This window comes from Chiloscyllium plagiosum, unplaced genomic scaffold (genome assembly GCF_037043375.1).
Source record: "Chiloscyllium plagiosum isolate Xiang-an unplaced genomic scaffold, Cpla_swu_hap1 HiC_scaffold_16, whole genome shotgun sequence".
Taxonomy (NCBI): domain Eukaryota; kingdom Metazoa; phylum Chordata; class Chondrichthyes; order Orectolobiformes; family Hemiscylliidae; genus Chiloscyllium; species Chiloscyllium plagiosum.
In genome coordinates, this window is record NW_028270154.1 from 90,142,794 (window position 1) to 90,163,419 (window position 20,626).

General features: G+C 47.3%; 1 protein-coding gene across 2 annotated transcripts in view; it reads right to left on the reverse strand.

Annotated features, from left to right (window-relative positions):
* The window catches only part of LOC122556828 (rab11 family-interacting protein 2-like), a 38,205-nt gene extending 20,602 nt beyond the window's left edge, over positions 1–17,603 (reverse strand). For both annotated transcript variants that reach the window (XM_087995513.1, XM_043704053.2), the window contains exons 1-2: positions 17,135–17,603; positions 2,470–2,683 (exon numbers count right to left, since the gene is read on the reverse strand). In XM_087995513.1, coding sequence (XP_087851639.1) covers positions 2,470–2,683; positions 17,135–17,469 — 549 coding nt within the window. In that variant the 5' untranslated portion in view covers positions 17,470–17,603. The remainder of the gene's footprint in view (positions 1–2,469; positions 2,684–17,134) is intronic.
* Positions 17,604–20,626: the final 3,023 nt, after the last annotated feature.

A 20,626-nucleotide genomic window follows, 5' to 3' on the forward strand; every position in this document is an offset into this window, starting at 1 on the left:
GGCATGGATAAGGTAAATAGACAAGGCCATTTCCCTGGGGTGGGGGAGTCCAGAACTAGAGGGCATAGGTTTAGGGTGAGAGGGGTAAGATATAAAAGAAACCTAAAGGGCAACGTTTTCACACAGAGGGTGATGCATGTGTGTGGAATGAGCTGCCAGAGGAAGTGGTAGAGGCTGATACAATTGCAACATTTAAAAGGCATCTGGATGGATTTATGAATAGGAAGGGTTTGGAGGGATATGGGCCGGGTGCTGGCAGGTGGGACTACATTGGTTTGGGATATCTGGTCGGCATGGATCAGTTGGACCGAAGGGTCTGTTTTTGTGCTGTACATCTCTATAACTCTATGACCATGCAGGAAGATATAAAGTAGCTATTTGTAAGTACAGGAAATGTTCGAATGTCGGATCATTAAGTACAAATCATTAAGTTGGATGCTTGTAAATCAGGAGTCCCCTGTACTTAATGTTAGGTTACTTGCTTTAAAAAGTACAATTATTCAACAATCTTTATGTTTTAAAGCAGTTCTTTTCCTATTTTAGTCCACAACAAATGACTGAAAGCTAAAGAGGAACAGTCTTTACACAGCTTTTTGAACACCTGCACACTAGAGCTGGAAATAGAACAAACATTCAGAATCATAGAATACAGACCCCCTACAATGTGGAAACAGACCATTCAGTACAATAAGTCCACACCGACCTATTCCCCTACCTTACTGTACTGCATTTCCCCTAACTAATAAGTCTAACCCATACATCCCTGAACACCATGGGATAATTTAACATGGCCAAATTCACCTAACCTGCACATCTTTGGACTGTGAGAGGAAACCCAAATAGTCACTGGGAGAATGTGCAAGCTCCAGGCAATCACGCAAGGTTGGAAATGAACCCAGATCCCTGGTGCTGTGAGGCAGCAGTGCTAACCACATTTGAAAAAGGCTTACTCAGAATGTTCTACCTCTTACTCTAAAACACTCATTTGAATAATTAGCAGAACCATGATTATAACTTGCTTAGCCTATACTCAACAGCTAGTGAAGGATGAGTGATTGCAAACAAATCCTTAGCAATGTCCTTTACCCCAAGGTCCCATTGGCCCTTACAACACGCCCTGAATGAAGACCTTCAACTGAGATATTTGCCTTTGGTGGGCATTAACATCCCCATTAAAAAAAAATACACCATTTTGCCACTGTTATTTCAGTATATTTTCTCAATTTCTCTCTCTCTCTCTCTCTCTATTTCATTGCCACTGTTGGGCATTTGTGAATAAATTTATAACAGTTCCTTTGTTATCGAACAAAATAGATTGCTACAGGTGGAAGCATAGTTTTCACCTTCCCAAGGTGAAGCCCTTTTGGGGAAGGCTGACCATTGTGGAAACCGGCGTCAGAATCCAAATTACAAAATGAAACATTCACAAGCATGGAACAAGTCTATATTAAAGTGCCCAGATTAAAAGAAATGAAGAAAAATTGTTGATGGGATTAATTCATCATCTGCTTCAATGTTTCATCTCAGAGAGGACTTCAAATCTCGGTGGAAACTCTCATGCCTCAACGTACAACACGGAACAGTCCTTTAGCCTATACTTTCCCAAAGCATTTTGTACTCCATGTTGCTAGTGCAATTCTAATACAGACCAGAAATTATCACAGTACCCAACACCATTATATCTTCTAGATCATATTTTTTCAGCAAATTTTATCACCACTGTCAGATATGTAGGAAGATGTGGATTATCTGGCCCCACCAAACAAACCGCAGAAATTTGGAATGGAAAAATGTAAAGAAACAAAAAGAAAATCATAACTTACACTTGGAGCCAGAGGAGCCCCAGAATAGCTTCCATTTGCCTGGAACAATGTAAAATCTAGTAATTTCAATGGAATATGTATCCTCAGGTGCCGAGGCTGAAACAGACTGCTAACAGTGATACTTTACTTTTGGACTTGTGTTTGCTTACTCTGCACTCTCCTCTCTACAACCGGGAGCCTCGACCCCACCACCCCATTGATAAGAGGAAACAATCTAATTCCAAGCTGGTAAAAGACAGCTTGGCCAACCTCCAAGAAGGAAAAGTACCAAGCAGTCTAATTTTTTGATCACTATCCAATGCCTTGTATGTCAGGAAAAAAATTTTAGCCTGAACATTTTGCTGAAAATGTAGCCAGTTGAGGCCAACCAGGCTTCCTAGTTGTAAGGAAGCATGATTCATTCAGCTTTTGTAGTTGAAGGAGAGTCGACAGTGAGAAATAAATAAAATAGCTGTAGTAAATGGCTATTTTCCTAGGATGTCTATGCACAAGATGCCTTTCAAGAATACACCCTCCAAATTTCAAAGTTGCCCTGCCTTTAGGATTTCATTACATCTTTTAAATATAAATACACTAAAATGCCAACTCCATTCTCTTCAGCTGGAAGAAACAATCACAGGGTGAAAATAATTAGTTATTTACTCACAGTGCTGGGCTTTTCAGATGGTAAAATCTCATGAGTCATTCCATACTTTATTGAAGTTACTTTGTCCTTAAACTTATCAAACACAGATTGAGGTCTTCTCTTGAATAACTCATATGAACTTGCTGTCATGTTGTTACGTAGGAACTCAAATGCAAGTTGCAGCTGACCTCTGTTCTTTGCCGCTTTGCTTGGTTTTGACTGGAGATCATACCACCTACAAAGAAGATGTTAAATGAGAAATGCTGAGGCCTCAAAAGTTCTAACTATTTTAATATCCATTTAATAAAAAGTGTAAACCCAGTCACACTCTGCACCCAAATTGTAATTGGCGAAGAATGCATGGTGGCCAGCAGACACATTTCAAAGGTACCCTGAAATCCCACTTGAATAAAATCAGCTTTGACTTCAACACTGGGCCAGCAGTGGTGCAATTGCTTCATCAGGGCAGATGACAAATGCAGAAGATTCCAGAGAAAGAGGTAAGCTTAAAGAGGGATGCAATGCCTCCAATCACATGCTGACCAACTGACTGCTAATGAGTTTTAGATCGTTTTCTTGTTAATGTTGTTTCTCCCTTAACCTTTAGCCTTCCCTTTTCTATCCCATTTCACTTTGATTTCACCATTTCTTACAATATCTTTAAGTTTTTTTTTAAAACTCAAGACACCTTACTTCAAGGCGATTGTGAGTACTGCAGATGCTGGAGATTAGAGTTGAAAGTGTGGTGCGAGAAAAGCACAGCAGGTCGGGCAGCATCCGAGGAGCAGAAAAATTGACATTTTGGCCAAAAGCCCTTCATCAGGTATGAGGCTGGAAGCCGCACACCGTTTTGACTTGAACCTACCTGGACATTTCTTCATTGTCACTGGGTCAAAACCGTGGAATTCCTTAACAGAACTGAGGGCTCCCTACATGCCAAGGAATGTTGTGCTCAAGAAGGAAGCTCATTGTCACTTTCTCCATGGCAATTCAAGATGGACAATAAATGCTGGCCTAGTCAGCAACACCTATATCCCATGAAGAAAATAAAAATCCATATTCCACACGTCAATTTCACAACAAGTCTTATACATGTCTGATGAAACATTTGTATGCTAAATTCTACTAACAAACATTTTTCAAAAATATACTTTATTTATAGAAGTTATAAAGGCACATTATATAAGAGTTCAAAATTGATGTTAATTAAAATAATATAGTCGTTTCTTTCAATGTAGTACATGGGATTCAGGTGTTTCACCATATTTACAATTACATACTTACAAATACATTTATATTTCATGTCAAACATTCTTTGCTGCATACAATCCAGTGGATTTTGCACAGGTTGAGGCCCCTCAATGTACTATGGTGGGCCATCTTTAGACCATTTCCCATTAACCCTCTGAAGTAGCTGTGCCAAACTTTAGCACATCGCTTGGCATGTAGCCTTAGGTCATGAAATGTGCCAGTTTGCATCACAAACTTATGAAGAGCTCTCCATGATGGAGAACCAGCAACTTTCAGGTATACCAAAGAGCATCTTTCACCTCGTTGTGTCTTTCATCAGCAGCTGACGTTTATTGCGGTGGGCGTCCCTGGGAAAAGCTTATGCTACACAGAAATCTACCTTAGACTTTCTCAGGATTATGTTTGACAAAGAAATTGCCGCATCTTTTCCAGACTCACCCTGCAAATGCAAATTCCAGAAGGTGGTGGACAATTGCCTCTTCTCCACTGCAGTTGTCTCAAGGATGCCATCAAGTACTTTGGAGAATCCAGGTGTGTGAAAGTTATGATGGAATGACCCTTTCCTGCCAGCAACCAAATTGGCTTTGATGCTTGCTTGGAAGTTCTGGCCATGAGAGAATCCATCACCTGCAGCCTTCTCTCCTTCGTACATTAGGGTTTCAGCCTCTTTATGCACTCCAACCTTCGAATAGAACTTGGGCACCATACTTTGTGGTTCAGAGGCAAGGTTGCTATCAAATAAGCCACAGCTGTCTTCTCTTTAAAGGGGCATCGTAAAGTTGGAGGAAAGGGAGATTGAGTGGCAGATGAAATTTAATGCAGAGAAGTGTGAAGAGATTCACTTTGGTAGAATGAACATGGAGACAGAAGGGGGTGCAGAAGCAAATGAACCCAAGTATAGGTACACAAGTCACAGAAGGTGACAGCACAGGCTTAGAGTGTTTAACAAACCTCACATCATCCACAGCTTTATTAATAGAAGCTGATTTATTAATAAGCCCAAGGAAGTCATGTTAAATTGCATAGAACACTAGTTTGTCCTCAACTGGAAGAGTGCTCATTTCTGAGCAGGATACTTTAGAAAGGCTGCAGAACAAAATCCAGTAATGGCTCCAGGGATAAGATAGATAGACTGGAGATACTGGGATTGCTTTTCTTGGGAAAGGTTGAAAGAAGGTTTGATGGAGGTGCTCAAAATTGTGAGGGATCTGCACAGCAGGGACAAGCACAAAGATATTCTCACAGGATCAAGTGAAAGGGCACAAATTTAAGGTAAAAAGAAGCAATAGCAGCAAAGGAGAAACTTTCACATCGGTTATGATCAAGACACACTTCCTGAGAGTGTGGTGTAAGGCAGTTTCAATCAAGGCATTCAAGATTATAACATGAAACATGCAAAATAATGGGGAAAAGACAAGGGAAGGGTGCTAGGAGAATTGCTGATAATGGTCACCAGTGCAGATAAAATGAAGCAAATGGCATCCTCCTGTAATATAGTAATTCTGCCATTCTGGTACTATTTTGCCAGTTAAATCATACATAACACAGGCTTACTCACAACTAGCAAACCTTATAAAAAGTAGTATTAGGGGTGCTATTGTTAGATTGGGCTTAATGAGTACAGAAGAACATGCCAGAAGCAATACCAGGCACACTTAAAAATAAAGATACCCATCAGCAACAAAGGACTACATGCAAGCCAAATAGCACAGCAGCATGCAAGAAAGCCAAGAGCTCTCACAACCAACATATCAAATCCAAGATGATTTGGATGTGAGCATATGAGGTATAGTACATAAGTTTGCAGATGACACCAAAATTGAAGGTGTAGTGGACAGCAAAGGTTACCTCAGATTAGAATGAAGCCAACGGGCTCAGGAGTGGCAGATGGAGTTTAATTTAGATAAATGTGAGGTGCTGCATTTTGGGAAACAAATCTTAGCAGGACTTCTACACTTAATGGTAAGGTTGCTGAATAAAGAGACCTTGGAGTGCAGGTTCATAGTTCCTCGAAAGTAGTGTCGCAGGTAAATAGGATAGTGGAGGCGGTGTTTGGTATGCTTTCCTTTATTGGCCAGAGTTGTGTACAGGAGTTGGGAAGTCATGTTGCAGCTGTACAGGACATTGGTTAGGCCACTGTTGGAATACTGCGTGCAATTCTGGTCTCCTTTCTATCAAAAAGATGTTGCAAAACTTGAAAGGGTTCAGAAAGGATTTACAAGGATGCTGCCAGGGTTGGAGGATTTGAGCTATAGGGAGAAGTTGAATAGGCTGGGGCTGTTTTCCTTTGAACGTTGGAGGCTGAGGGGTGATCTTATCAAGGTTTATAAAATCATGACGAGCATGAATAGGATAAATAGACAAAGTATTTTCCCTGGGATGGGGGAGTCCAGAACTAGAGGGCATAGGTTTAGGGTGAGAGGAGAAAGATATAAAACAGACAGAAGGGGCAACCTTTTCACACAGAGGGTGGTATATGTATGGAATGAGCTGCCAGAGAAAGTGGTGGAGGCTGCTACAATTACAACATTAAAAGACATTTGGATGGGTATATGAATAGGAAGGGTTTGGAGGGATATGGGCTGGATGCTAGCAGGTGGGACTAGATGGAGTTGGGATATCTGGTTATCATGGTTGAGTTGGACTGAAGAGGTCTGTTTCCGTGCTCTACATCTCTATGACTATGACTCTCTAGTCCTACCACGTCCAATTGTGAATAGCGGTGGACAAGTAAATATTCACAGAAGGGTCCACAAACAACTCCATCCTCAAAGTCGATGAAGCACAGCACATAAGTGCAAATGTCAATGATGAAATACTAGCAACTATTTGAACGAAAAGTACTCATTAAATGATCCACTCTGCCTCCTCCTGAAGACCCCAAAAGCACTACTGCCAGTCTTTAAACAATGTAAGCAGCATCCTTGAACACAGGTGAGGTCCTGGACGACTGAAGAATTGCTAATGTTGTCCCCTTGTTTAAGGTGGCGAGCAGGGATAATCAGGCAATAATGGAACGGTGAGCCTGACGTCAATGGTCGGGAAACTGCTGGAGAAGATACTGAAGGATAGGATCTATTCCCATTTGAAAGAAAATGGGCTTAGCGATAGGCAACATGATTTTATGTGGGGAAGGTCATGTCTTACCAACTTAATAGAATTCTTTGAGGAAGTGACAAAATTGATTGATGAGGGAAGAGCTGTAGATGTCATATGGAATTCAGTAAGGCGTTTGATAAGGTAGGCTGACGGAGAAGAAGTCATTGGAGGTCCAGGCTGTAAGAGCTAGATGGATAAAGAACTGGCTGGGCAACAGGGAGTGTAGAGTGGAGGGAGTTTCTCATAACAGAGACCCGTGACCAGTGGTGTTCCACAGGGATCCGTGCTGGGACCACTGTTGTTTGACCATAAGACACAGGAGTGGAAGTAAGGCCATTCGATCGATCGAGTCCACGCCACCATTTAATCATGGCTGATGGGTGTTTCAATTCCACTTACCTGCACTTGCCCCCTCGCCCTTAATTCCCTGCGAGATCAAGAATTTATCAATCTCCACCTTGAAGACACCCAATGTTCCAGCCTCCATGGCGATGAATTCCACATGCCCACCACACACTGGCTGAAGAAACGTCTCCTCATTTCTGTTCTAAATTGACCCCCTCTAATTTTAAGGCTGTGCCCATGGGTCTTAGTATCCCTGCCTAATGAAAACAACTTCCCAGCGTTCACCCTTTCTAAGCCATGTATTATCTTGTAAGTTTCTATTAGATCTAAACTCCTCAGCCGATCATATGTTAGACAATATTTGAAGGAAGATATAGGTGACCTGATTAGCAAGTTTGCAGATGACACTAAGATTGGAGTAGCTGATAGTGAAGGGGACTGACAGAGAATACAGCAGAATATAGACAGACTAGAGAGAGTTAGGCAGAAAAATGCCAGGTGGAGTTCAATCCAGGCAAATGGGAGGTGATGCATTTTGGAAGACGCAATTCAAGAGAAAACTATTCAGTAAATTGAAATGTCCTGGAGAAAATTGATGTACAGACAGATCTGGGTGTTTAATCCATTGTTCCCTGAAGGTGGCAACGCAGGTCAATAGAGTGGTCAAGGTAGCATATGGCATGCTTTCCTTCATCGGAGAGGATATTGAGCATAAGAGTTGGCAGGTCATGTTACAGTTGTGTAAGACTTTGGTTCGGCCACATTTGGAATACTGCATACAGTTCTGGTCGCCACATTACCAAAAGGGTGTGGATGCTTTGGAGAGGGTGCAGAGGAGGTTCACCAGGATGTTGCCTGGTATGGAGGGCACTAGTTATGAAGAAAGGTTGAGTAGGTTGTGATTACTTTCATTAGAAAGATGGGGGTTGAGGAGAGAACCTGATTGAGGTCTATAAGGTGAATATCAAGAAGCTTCCCCCCCCCCCCCCGACCTCTCCCAGAGTGGGGCACTCAATTACTAGGGGTCACAAGTTCAAAGTGAGAAGGGAAAAGTTTAAGGAGATATACATGGAAAGTTCTCTATGCAGAGGGTAGTGGGTGCCTGGAACACATTGCCTCTACCACCTCCACTGGCAGTCACAATTGCATAATTTAAGATGTATCTGGACAGATATATAAATGGGCAGGGAGCAAAAGGATACAGATCCTTAGGAAACAAGCGACAGGTTTAGATAGAGGATCTGGATTGGCACAGGTTTGGAGGGCCGTAGGACCTGTTCCTGTGCTGTAAATTTCTTTGTTCTTGTTCTTGGTTGTAATCCAATCAACGTGAAATCAAGAACCAACTGAAAGCAAGGGATATTTAAAAGGCCAAGGGTTTTGACAACATTCCAGCTATTGTACCAAAGATGTGCTCCAAAATTAGATGTGCATTTAGCCAAGCTGATCCAGTACAGTTTCAATAATAGCTTCGCCTAGACAATGTGGAGAATTGCCCAGGAATGAACTGCATCTCCACAAAAAGCGGGACAAACCCAACTGCATTTATCATTAACTTGGTATCAATTAAATTTGTGGGCGGCACGGTAGCACAGTGGTTAGCGCTGCTGCTTCACAGCGTCTGAGACCCAGGTTCAACTCCCACCTCAGGCGTGGAGTTTGCACATTCTCCCCATGTCTGCATGGGTTTCGTCCGGGTGCTCTGGTTTTCTCCCACAATCCAAAAATGTGCAGGTTAGGTGAATTGGCCATGCTAAATTGCCCGTAGTGTTAGGTGAAAGGGTAAATGTAGGTGAATGGGTCTGGGTGGGTTACGCTTCGGCGGGTCGGTGTGGACTTGTTGGGCCGAGGGGCCTGTTTCTACACTGTAATTAATCTAATCTAACTTTTCTCCCGAATTATTGTCCTTCACTGTTACCTGTCCAGTTAAGAACATGCAGTGCTTTTGTAAACTTTTTGTATAAAGGAAGCCAGTTTGTGACAGTACAGCAGAGTAATCTGCCAGGGCCCTTGAACAGCTGATATCCTACTCTCCTGTGTTATTAGAACTGAAAATGTGTTGTTGGAAAAGCACCAGACCAGGCAACAGCCTGGTAAACCTTTTCTGTACCCTCTCCAAAGCATCTACATCCTTCTGGTAGTGTGGTGACCAGAACTGTCCGCAATATTCCCCAAGTGTGGCTGAACTAAAGTTCTATAAAGCTAGAGTATAACTTTTCTACCCTTATACTCAGTGTCCCTTCCAATCAAGGCAAGCATGCCATAGGCCTTTTTTACACCTTGCTGAAAATGCGTCGCTGGAAAAATGTTCAGGAAAGAAGGCTTATGCCAGAAACGTCGATTCTCCTGTTCCCTGGATGCTGCCTGACCTGCTGCGCTTTTCCAGCAACACATTTTCAGCTCTGATCTCCAGCATCTGCAGACCTCACTTTCTCCGGTGTTATTAGAACCCAGTTAGCTTAGCTTATAGGTATCAGTGTTATGTTGTAACAGTGATGCTATTAATAAATAAAAGGGATGACTAAAATTAAACTAAACTGTAAGAGGTTTTTTTTTATTCCAGACTTCCAAGGAGTACAATCTTCGGGACAAACCAAGAGAGGCTTATAGGTTGAGTCCACAAGGGATTCCCCAGGCTGTCTCAAATCTGTACTTTTAACACATCCACGAGACTGAAGACTCTAGCGTGATGGAACAATCTCCATTTCCCTGGAGTGAGGGAGTTCAAAACTAGAGGGGATAGATTTAAGGTGAGAGGGGAAAGATTTAAAAGGGACCTAAGGGGCAACTTTTTCAAGCAGAGGGTGGTGAGTGTATGGAATGAGCTGCCAGAGGAAGTGGCGGAGGCTGGTACAACCACATTTAAAAGGCATCTGGATGGGTATATGAACAGGAAGGGTTTAAGCAGGTTAGGGGCCAAACGCTGGCAAATGGGACAAGATTTATTTAGGATTTCTGGTCATTATAGATAAATTGGACCAAAGAGTCTGTTTCCATGCTGTACAACTCTGTGAACCCAAGATGCTTCCACTAGTAGCAGAGAGGAGGAAGCGAGAACACAAACTCAGAATGAAGGGATGGCCCTTTAGAACCGAGATGAGGAGGAGTTTCTTCAGCCACAGAAACTCATTGCCATAGAAGGCTGTGGAGGCCAAATCATAGAGTATATATGAGAGAGCGATAGACAAGTTCTTGATTGTAAAAGGGTCAAGGGGTGGGGCAAAGGCAGGAGAATGGGTTGAGAAACAGCAGCTATGATCAAATGGTGGAGAAGACTTGATGGGCCAAATGGGCTAATTTTGCTCCTGTCTCTCTGTCTTACACCAGTTGGACGGCAGCGATTCAAAAAGGCAATTGACCATCAACTTCACATGGGCAAATTAGTGATGGCAATAATTAATGACCTTTATAATAAAATTCACCTTATTTTACTTTCCAAGACATGAGCTAAGGGATTAAGTATTAACGTATAATTTGGCAGGTGGTGGGTGGAGCAGGAACTGTAATCCCTCTCAATTTACCTATAATTCTTTATGCTACAAATAGTGGAAAACAGCAGGACATTCTTTTAAAAATCGCACAACCAACACTGATAATACTTTTCAAATGAGTACAAGTAAGCTACATAATGTGACATCATGCTTTAAAAAAAAAGTCTGCTATTACCCTACACATTATTATGCTATAAACAACATAACTACTTTACAGACGGATAATACATTATTGTACTCGAGCCGGTCATGCTGACTCTGAGCACGGACTCCAGTCTGTAAGTGCAGCCTAAAATGTAATACAGTATTGCAAGTATGCTTCAAAGCTAGCTCCACTAAAGGTTTTAACAGAGGCCAACCTTCAGTGTGCCAAAAACCATGAATATGAAAGCACTTAAACATACATGTAAACACTAAATTTGAAGTAAAAACAAGACGTGTTGATATATACAGCATGTCAGTAAAGAGAATAGACATGTTAATATTTCAGATATACACATTTAATCAGAACTGGTTTGAACAAAAAGACTAAAGACAGTTGTTCATATTAGGTACAGATTTTTCAGTAACATATTAATGTAAATTCCACACCCTCAGTCCACACTACCTTGTATATAACTACAGCTCCTTTTGTTGTAATACAGTGCCGTTCACTGATAGTATTTATAATGACGTAGAAAATATACCCTAACTCAGGGCTTGTACATTGGATTGATTAATTTACAAATTGAGTCACAGCTACTTTCCTCTAGTCATCATTAAACAGAAGGGTCTTCCAATAAGGAAGGATCACTGGACCTGAAACAATAACTGATTCCTTTCCAGATGCTGCCGGATTTGCTGAGCTTTCCCAGCAATTTCTGTTTTGTGATCAAAACTTAACCCTTTATTCTGCTCTGTTCAATAGGAAGAAACTCTGCACTAATACAGGGTCAGCTTTATCCTAATGAATAAAAATGAAATGTTTCATATTCTTTACCCTGCCCTGTAAGCTAGAACTGGAAATGTGTTGCTGGAAAAGCGCAGGTCAGGCAGCATCCAGGGAACAGGAGAATCGACGTTTCGGGCATAAGCCCTTCTTCAGGAATGGGGAAAGTTTGTCCAGCAGGCTAAGATAAAAGGTAGGGAGGAGGGACTTGGGGGAGGGGCGTCGGAAATGTGATAGGTTAGGGTTAGGCTAGAACTCCATGCTACAATAGATCGTTTGAAGAAGATTGCTTGGTCTAAAATAATCATACATTTATCACAAAAAATGAAGCAATTTGTCCCAAAACTATATAGTTGCTAAGTTTAACAATCAGGAACCCTGACAGCAATTGTTACCCTATCTGACAGTGCGAGAATTACACTCAAATCAAAAGTTTCACTCTGAAAAGCAGAAACTTCTTTTGGTACAGAAGCGAACATTAATATTGTACTGAATAACGTAGAACTTCATAGAATTTTACAAAAAAATTTGAAATATAAGCAACCATGCAGAAGGGAAATGACTGAAAGAAGAAAGGTAGACACTAAGGACAAGGCATGAGATGCTTGGGTCCTCACATTACAGTGTAACAGAAGAGATTTTCCAGCCTCCCATGGTCAGTCACACAGATGCATTCACCATCATATTTTGGTTAGGTGGCATGTGCCATCAAGGACAATTCACAGGTGCCCAACCTGCTGCACAAACCAGAAATCAGATTGCAATTTGATTCTTAAAGTACACAGTCTTTCTCAAGGTAACCATCTCCTCTAGAATGAGTCTTTTCCCCCAGGACCTATACCAGGTTACCAAAAAAAACTTTCACCAGAACTTGTGACTTTCGGTTAGAGTTGAGACATGCAAGGATTTGACACATTTGCCTGGATAGCTAATCAGAAAAACGCTAAATAGATTAAAAGACTACTAACTCTTGAGTAACTACACAATTTAACCACTCTTTCCACTATCCATCCAACCAACCCCGCTACTTTACCTAGCCTTCGTTCCCCCCAACCCAACATCGCCCACCTCCAACTTTGACTCTCTCCAAAAACCTAATCCAACTCTGACACATCTCTGATATCTTAACCTATACTTTAGCTCCCACCTAGACTCGATCCCTTCAAACCCCCTAAACTTGATTCCATCCCAATCCAAACGCCACACCATTCACCATCTCCCCACCACAACCCACACTCTAACCTCCACCATCCTCTTCAGCTTAAGGCTTCATTATCCACTCCTGATAACATAGCCCAATTCCACCAACACCTGTGAGATTTAAATACATCAAAAATTTGTTTCAAACATACACTTCAAGGAAAACAATGCCAAATTCAAATTTTGTCTATTTGACTAAAAGGTTCTCATTCCTGGAACCACTTTCATGATTTGTTTCCATCCTCTTTAATGCCTTTGCATCTTTATTAAAATGTAACAACCAGAACTGGATGCAATGTTCTATATATAATGTATATATAGTCACAGGTGAGATGCCAGAACACTGGAGGTTGACTAACGTGGTGCCACTGTTTAAGAAGGGTGGTAAGGACAAGCCAGGAAACTATAGACCAGTCAGCCTGATGTTGATGGGTGGGCAAGTTGTTGGAGGGAATCCTGAGGGACAGGATGTACATGTATTTAGAAAGGCATGGACTGATTAGGGATAGTCAACATGGCTTTGTGCTTGGGAAATCATATCTCAAACCTGATTGAGGTTTTTGAAGAAGTAACAAAGAGGATTGATGAGGACAGAGCGGTAGATGTGATCTATATGGACTTCAGTAAGGCGTTCAACAAGGTTCCCCATGGGAGACTGATTAGCAAGGTTAGATTTCATGGAATACAGGGAGAACTAGCCATTTGGATACAGAACTGGCTCAAAGGTAGAAGACAGAGGGTGGTAGTGGAGGGTTGTTTTTCTGACTGGAGGCCTGTGACCAGTGGAGTGCTACAAGGATCAGTGCTGGGTCCACTACTTTTTATCATTTACATAAATGATTAGGATGCGAATATAAGAGGTACAGTTAGTAAGCTTGCAGATGACACCAAAATTGGAGATGTAGTGGACAGCGAAGAAGGTTACCTCAGATTACAACAGGATCGTGACCAGATATGCCAATGGGCTGAGAAGTGGCAGATGGAGTTTAATTCAGATAAATGCGAGGTGCTGCATTTTGGGAAAGCAAATCTTAGCAGGATTTAATCACATAATGGTAAGGTCCTAGAGAGTGTTGCTGAACAAAGAGACCTTGGAGTGCAGGTTCATAGCTCCTTGAAAGTGGAGTTGCAGGTAGATAAGATAGCGAAGGCAGCGTTTGGTATGCTTTCCTTTATTGGTGAGAGTATTGAATATAGGAGTGGGAGGTTACGTTGTGGTTGTAAAGGACATTGGTTCGGCCACTATTGGAATATTGAGTGCAATTCTGGTCTCCTTCCAATCGGAAAGATATTGGGGAGGGGGTTGTAGGTGGAGAGGGGTGTGGGTTGGGATGTGGAGAGTGGTGTGGGTGCTCCTTACTCACTCCGCATCCTGCTCTTTTCCTTGTACAGCTAGGTGATGTGGGTGTGGGCTTGAGGGTGGGGGTGGTGAGGGTTGGTGAGGGTGAGGGGGATGTGGTCCTTACTTGCTCCACCTCCTGCTCTTGTCCTCGTTCAGCTGGGCGATGGGGGTGTGTGAAGGCGTGGAGAGGGGTGGGGGTGGTGAGGGTGTGGGGTGGGGGTGGTGAGGGTGTGGGGTGGGGGTGGTGAGGGTGTGGGGTGGGGGTGGTGAGGGTGTGGGGTGGGGGTGGAGGGTGGCGGTGGTGAGAGGAGTGCAGGGTGGGGGATGTGAGGGTGGGGGGGGGGATGAGAGGTGGGGGTTCAGGGTGAGGGTAGGAGTGTGGTCCTTGCTCGCTTCACCTCCTGCTTTGTCCTCGTACAGCTGGGCGATGGGGGGAGTGTGAGGGTTGGGGGTGAGGATGGGGGGTGTGAGGCGTGCAGGGTAGGGGGTGTGAGGGGTGCAGGGTGTGAGGATGGGGGTAGGGGTGTGGTCCTTACTCACTCTGCCTCCTGCTCTTGTCCTCGTACAGCTGGGCGATGGGGGGGCGCGTGTGAGGGGTGCAGGGTGGGGGGTGTGAGGGGGGGGTTTGAGGGGTGCAGGGTGGGGGTTTGAGGGGTGCAGGGTGGGGGTGTGAGGGGTGCAGTCCTTACTCACTCCGCCTCCTGCTCTTGTCTTTGTACAGCTGGGCGATGGGGGGGGGTGTGAGGGGTGCAGGGTGAGGGATGTGAGGGGTGCAGGGTGAGAGGGTGAGGGTCAGGGTGTGGTCCTTACTCGCTCCACCTGCTGTCCTCGTACAACTGGGCGATGGGGGGTGTGTGAGGGGGTGCAGGGAGGCGGGTGAGGCTGGGGGCGTGAGGTGTGCACTGTGGGGGGTGTGAGGGGTGCAGGGTGAGAGGGTGGGGGTAGGGGTGTGGTCCTTACTCGCTCTGCCTCCTGCTCTTGTCCTCGTACAGCTGGGCGATGGGGGGTGTGAGGGGTGCAGGGTGGGGGGCGTGAGGGGAGCAGGGTGGGGGGGTGAGGGGGGGTTGCGGGGGGTGCGAGGGGTGGGGGGGGTGCGAGGGGTGCAGGGTGAGAGGGTGGGGGTAGTGGTGTGGTCCTTACTCGCTCCGCCTCCTGCTCTTGTCCTCGTACAGCTGGGCGATGGGGGGTGTGAGGGGTGCAGGGTGGGGGGCGTGAGGGGGGGTTGCGGGGGGTGCGAGGGGTGGGGGGGGTGCGAGGGGTGCAGGGTGAGAGGGTGGGGGTAGTGGTGTGGTCCTTACTCGCTCCGCCTCCTGCTCTTGTCCTCGTACAGCTGGGCGATGGGGGGTGTGAGGGGTGCAGGGTGGGGGGGTTAGGGGAGCAGGGTGGGGGGGGGTGAGGGGTGCAGGGTGGGGGGGGTGAGGGGTGCAGGGTGGGGGGGGGGGTGAGGGGTGCAGGGTGGGGGGGGGTGAGGGGTGCTGGGTGGGGGGGGGTGAGGGGTGCAGGGTGGGGGGGGGTGAGGGGTGCAGGGTGGGGGGGGGGGTGAGGGGTGCAGGGTGGGGGGGGGTGAGGGGTGCAGGGTGGGGGGGGGTGAGGGGTGCAGGGTGGGGGGGGGTGAGGGGTGCAGGGTGGGGGGGGGGGGTGAGGGGTGCAGGGTGGGGGGGGGGTGAGGGGGTGCAGGGTGGGGGGGGTGAGGGGTGCAGGGTGGGGGGGGTGAGGGGTGCAGGGTGGGGGGGGGTGAGGGGTGCAGGGTGGGGGGGGTGAGGGGTGCAGGGTGGGGGGGGTGAGGGGTGCAGGGTGGGGGGGGGTGAGGGGTGCAGGGTGGGGGGGGTGAGGGGTGCAGGGTGGGGGGGGTGAGGGGTGCAGGGTGGGGGGGGTGAGGGGTGCAGGGTGGGGGGGGTGAGGGGTGCAGGGGGGGTGAGGGGTGCAGGGTGGGGGGGGGGTGAGGGGTGCAGGGTGGGGGGGGGGGTGAGGGGTGCAGGGTGGGGGGGGGTCAGGGGTGCAGGGTGGGGGGGGTGAGGGGTGCAGGGTGGGGGGGTGAGGGGTGCAGGGTGGGGGGGTGAGGGGTGCAGGGTGGGGGGGGGTGAGGGGTGCAGGGTGGGGGGGGGGTGAGGGGTGCAGGGTGGGGGGGGGTGAGGGGTGCAGGGTGGGGGGGGGTGAGGGGTGCAGGGTGGGGGGGGGTGAGGGGTGTAGGGTGGGGGGGGGGGTGAGGGGTGTAGGGTGGGGGGGGTGAGGGGTGTAGGGTGGGGGGGTGAGGGGTGCAGGGTGGGGGGGGGTGAGGGGTGCAGGGTGGGGGGGGTGAGGGGTGCAGGGTGGGGGGGGTGAGGGGTGCAGGGTGGGGGGGGGTGAGGGGTGCAGGGTTGGGGGGGTGAGGGGTGCAGGGTGGGGGGTGAGGGTGGGGGGTGCAGAGTGAGTGGGTGGGGGTGAGGGTGGGGAGTGAGGGGGGTGCAGGGTGGGGGTGTGAGGGGTGCAGGGTGGGGGTAGGGGTGTGGTCCTTACTCGCTCCGCCTCCTGCTCTTGTCCTCGTACAGCTGGGCGATGAGGGGGGTGGGGGAGGAGTGTGGGGTGGGGTGGGGGGGGGGGGGGAAGAGAGTGTGGGGTGGGGGGGGAGTGGGAGTGTGGGGTGGGGGGGAGGGGGGGGTGTGCGGGGGGGGGGGGGGGGGGGGGGGAGTGCGGGGTGGGGAATGCGGGGTGGGGGGGGGGGGGAGTGCGGGGTGGGGGGAGTGAAGGTTGGGGTGGGGGGGGGGAAGTGTGGGGTGGGGGGGGGGGAGTGTGGGGTGGGAGTGTGGGGGGAGTGTGGGGTGGGGGGGGGGAGGGGTGGGGGAGTGTTGGGTGGCGGGGGGGTGTGGGAGAGTGTGTGGTGGTGGTGGGGGGGGGGGAGAGTGTGTGGTGGTGGTGGGGGGGGGGGGAGAGTGTGTGGTGGCGGGGGGGGGCAGAGTGTGTGGGGGGGGGAAGAGTGTGTGGTGGGGGAGTGTGGGGTGCAGGTGTGAGGGGTGCGGGGTGTGAGGGTGCGGGTAGGGGTGTGGTCCTTACTCGCTCCGCCTCCTGCTCTTGTCCTCGTACAGCTGGGCGATGGGCAGCGCCACGTGACCCAGGAAGGCGTCGACGGGAAGGCGGCTGTTGTTGTGTTTGACCGTTAGGTGCAGCGTCCATCTGTCCGAGTTATCCAGGACCAAGGGCAGCTGCAGGGTACACTCCTCCTTCCACTCGGGGCTCAGGGTACCGCTCTGTACCGAGGTCATGTACTTGTCACTGCCCAGGCGGATCACCGTGTAGCAGTCATTGAGGCCGTCCTTACCCTTGGCCCGCAGGTTGCGGGCCCCGATCACTGTCACCCTGAGGTGAGTGGGGAACCAGCTCTGCTCCATGGCCTGGGGGAGGGGGAACTAACGGGGGCAGGGAGCCGGGCACCGGCCGAGCGCTCGCACTGACCCTTTCCCGGGATCTCCGGACGCCGCTGCTGTGCGCGCACTCATGCTCGCGCGGGACACATTGAAGGGCGGGCCCGCGCCCGAGCCGCGCGCGTCACCGACGGGCCGCTGTGCGCCTGCGCTACACTGGCCCCTCCTCCACTTTGTGACGTCGCGCCCCTTCACCACCCCCCACGCCTAACCCCAACTCCCTTTCCCCTCCCCCCCCTTTACCCTTGCCCTCTTTCAGGGGGCAGGGGTCATGGGATAAAGAGGACAGGGAGTAAGTGGGCAGGAGGCAAGGGTTCGGGTTAAAGAGATAAAGGTTAAACCCCTTACCCAGGCCTTTTTATCCCTTACTCCTACCGTCTTTATCCCTTTATTCTGTGCCCCCGTCCCCTATCTCCATCTCCCGCCCATTTACCACCTGCCATCCTTACCGCCTTCTCCGCATGTCCCGGTTTGTCAGTTCTGCGCATGCGCGGCGCATCTTCTGTCAATTTACCTCGCTAATAATACTCCGTGCGCCTGCGCAGCGCGCTTTCATTCACGCTGCTCATTGGCGGGTGAGCGCTAGCAATCTGGGCATGCGGAGGTGCACGCCTGTTCTCTCCGCGCGCGCATGCTCAATTGGTTGATGTAGTAATGTACGAGCAGCCGGTCATTCTTCCGGGTGCATCTCCTGTCTGTATTACAGCCTTTGGAACTGGCTTTCTGCTGTTTCATGGCACGATAGTTTCAGACGGTAATCGTTTAGATGTTTGTTACTGCACGTTTCAGATTAAGATTTTGGATAACTGATATGAATAAAAATATAGAGCAGAAAAAAAGGGCAAATGTGATAGTGGTACTGATGACATTGGATCAAATAAATAGGTGTTTCTTCTAACTGAACACATTCATCACTGGCTGACGTGAGAGGCAGTTGAATGTCTATACTGGGCTGGCCAATAGTTTTAAAAATTCTGGATTAATGGTGCTGGAAGAGCACAGCAGTTCAGGCAGCATCCAAGGAGCAGTAAAATCGACATTTCGGGCAAAAGCCCTTCATCAGGAATACAGCTGAAATGTATAGCACGGAAACACCCTTCTGTCCAACCCATCCATGCCGACCAGATATCCCAACCCAATCTAGTCCCACCTGCCAGCACGCAGCCCATATACCTTCAAACCCTTCCTATTCATATACCCATCCAAATGCCTTTTAAATGTTGTAATTGTACCAGCCTCCACCACATCCATACACATACCACCCTCTGTGTGAAAAAGTTGCCCCTTAGGTCTCTTTTATATCTTTCCCCTCTCACTCTAAACCTATGCCTTCTAGTTGTGGACTCCCTGACCCCAGGGAAAAGACTTTGTCTATTTATCCTATCATGCCCGTCATGATTTTGTAAACCTCTATAAGGTCACTTCTCAGCCTCTGATGCTGCAGGCAAAACAGCCCCCGCCTGTTCAGCCTCTCTCTGTAGCTCAAATCCTCCAACTCTGGCAACATCCTTGTAAATCTTTTCTGAACGCTTTCAAGTTTCACAACATCTTTCCGATAGGAGGGAGACCAGAATTGCAAGCAATATTCCAACAGTGGCCTAACCAATGTCCTGTACAGCCGCAACATGACCTCCCAACCCTTGTACTCAATACTCTGACCAATAAAGGAAAGCATACCAAACGCCTTCTTCACTATCCTATCCACTTTCAAGGAGCTATGAACCTGCACTCCGCGGTCTCTTTATTCAGCAACACTCCCTAGGACCTTACTTTTAAGTGTATAAATCCTGCTTAAACATTTTTACTTAAACCGATGATACATGACCAACCCACCATCTTTCTGGTTAAATTAATGCTTCCTGGTGGCAAATTTTTGGCCTGTGTTTCTGTTTCTCACAATTAAGCTTTACATGGTAGTTTTCATCCAATAGTGTTACAAGCAGTTGTGTCTGTTACTCAAATGTTCTCATACTAATCAAATCCACAACATTACCAAGAGTGTTTGCTTCCATGTTCAGTAAATCACCACTGGTCTTAACCTATTTAGATTCTTTTCTGAACTATTATCCTAACCCTAATCCAGAGATCTTTAGCCATATTATTGTTACCAGCAGTTTTCTCCAATCATCGCGCAAACTTTCAAAGTCTCATCCTACCTAACTGCAAGCTGCAACTCGTACAAGATTATTTGCCTCCCCCTTATCCTGATGATCAGCAATCTCAGTTGAAAAGAATAGTGTTGGAAAAGCACCGCTGGTTAGGCAGCATCAGAGGAGCACAAGAATTGACGTTTCGGGCTTTTCATCAGGTCTCGGATGATGGGCTTCTGCCCGAAAGGTCAACTCTCCTCCTTGGCTGCTGCCTGACCTGCTGTGCTTTTTCAGCACCACACTTTTCAACACTGATGACACCTTTGTCATCACTAAACGAAACAAGTTAGAGGAAACCTTCAAGACCATCAATAAAACCTTTACTGGCATAAAATTCACTAAAGAGGAGGAAAACAACAACAAACTGCCGTTCCTAGATGTCACAGTAGAGCGAAGCCAATTGGGAACTTCAAACCAGCATCTACAGAAAAACAACACATACAACCAAATATTGAACTAGATGTGAGAAACGAAGCTCACTCACTTCAATAATTTCAGTCCAAGACAAGATCTGAAGCAATCAGTATGTTTATTATACGCTTGCAAGCGTTGTGCCTGAAATAGACACCCAGAGTTTAGCAAGTACATATCTTATATAGGATTCACTACTCCAAACCCAGTGCCCATTACTATTGTTTATCTCTTGCCTTATCCAGCCTTGTGCATAACAAAGTACAAGTTTTATTTGGCCATTTCACCACATCCTGCTGTGGTCCATTGTTAGGTATATCCTCCTTCACTACTATTTATTTCCCCCATTTGTGACATTTCCTCCCTTTCCCCAACCATATTGATCCTTATGACCTTTTAATTGGGGTTTGTTTTTGTGTTTTTGCAGAAGTGGGAAACAGATGCTTATAACTACTGCTTGTACAAGCATATCTGGCTTAACCTACATCCTCACAGCACCTTATCTCGTTGTCTGTACTATCTACCATTGTTTGCAGGCATGTTTCATTCTTGTATGCACATTT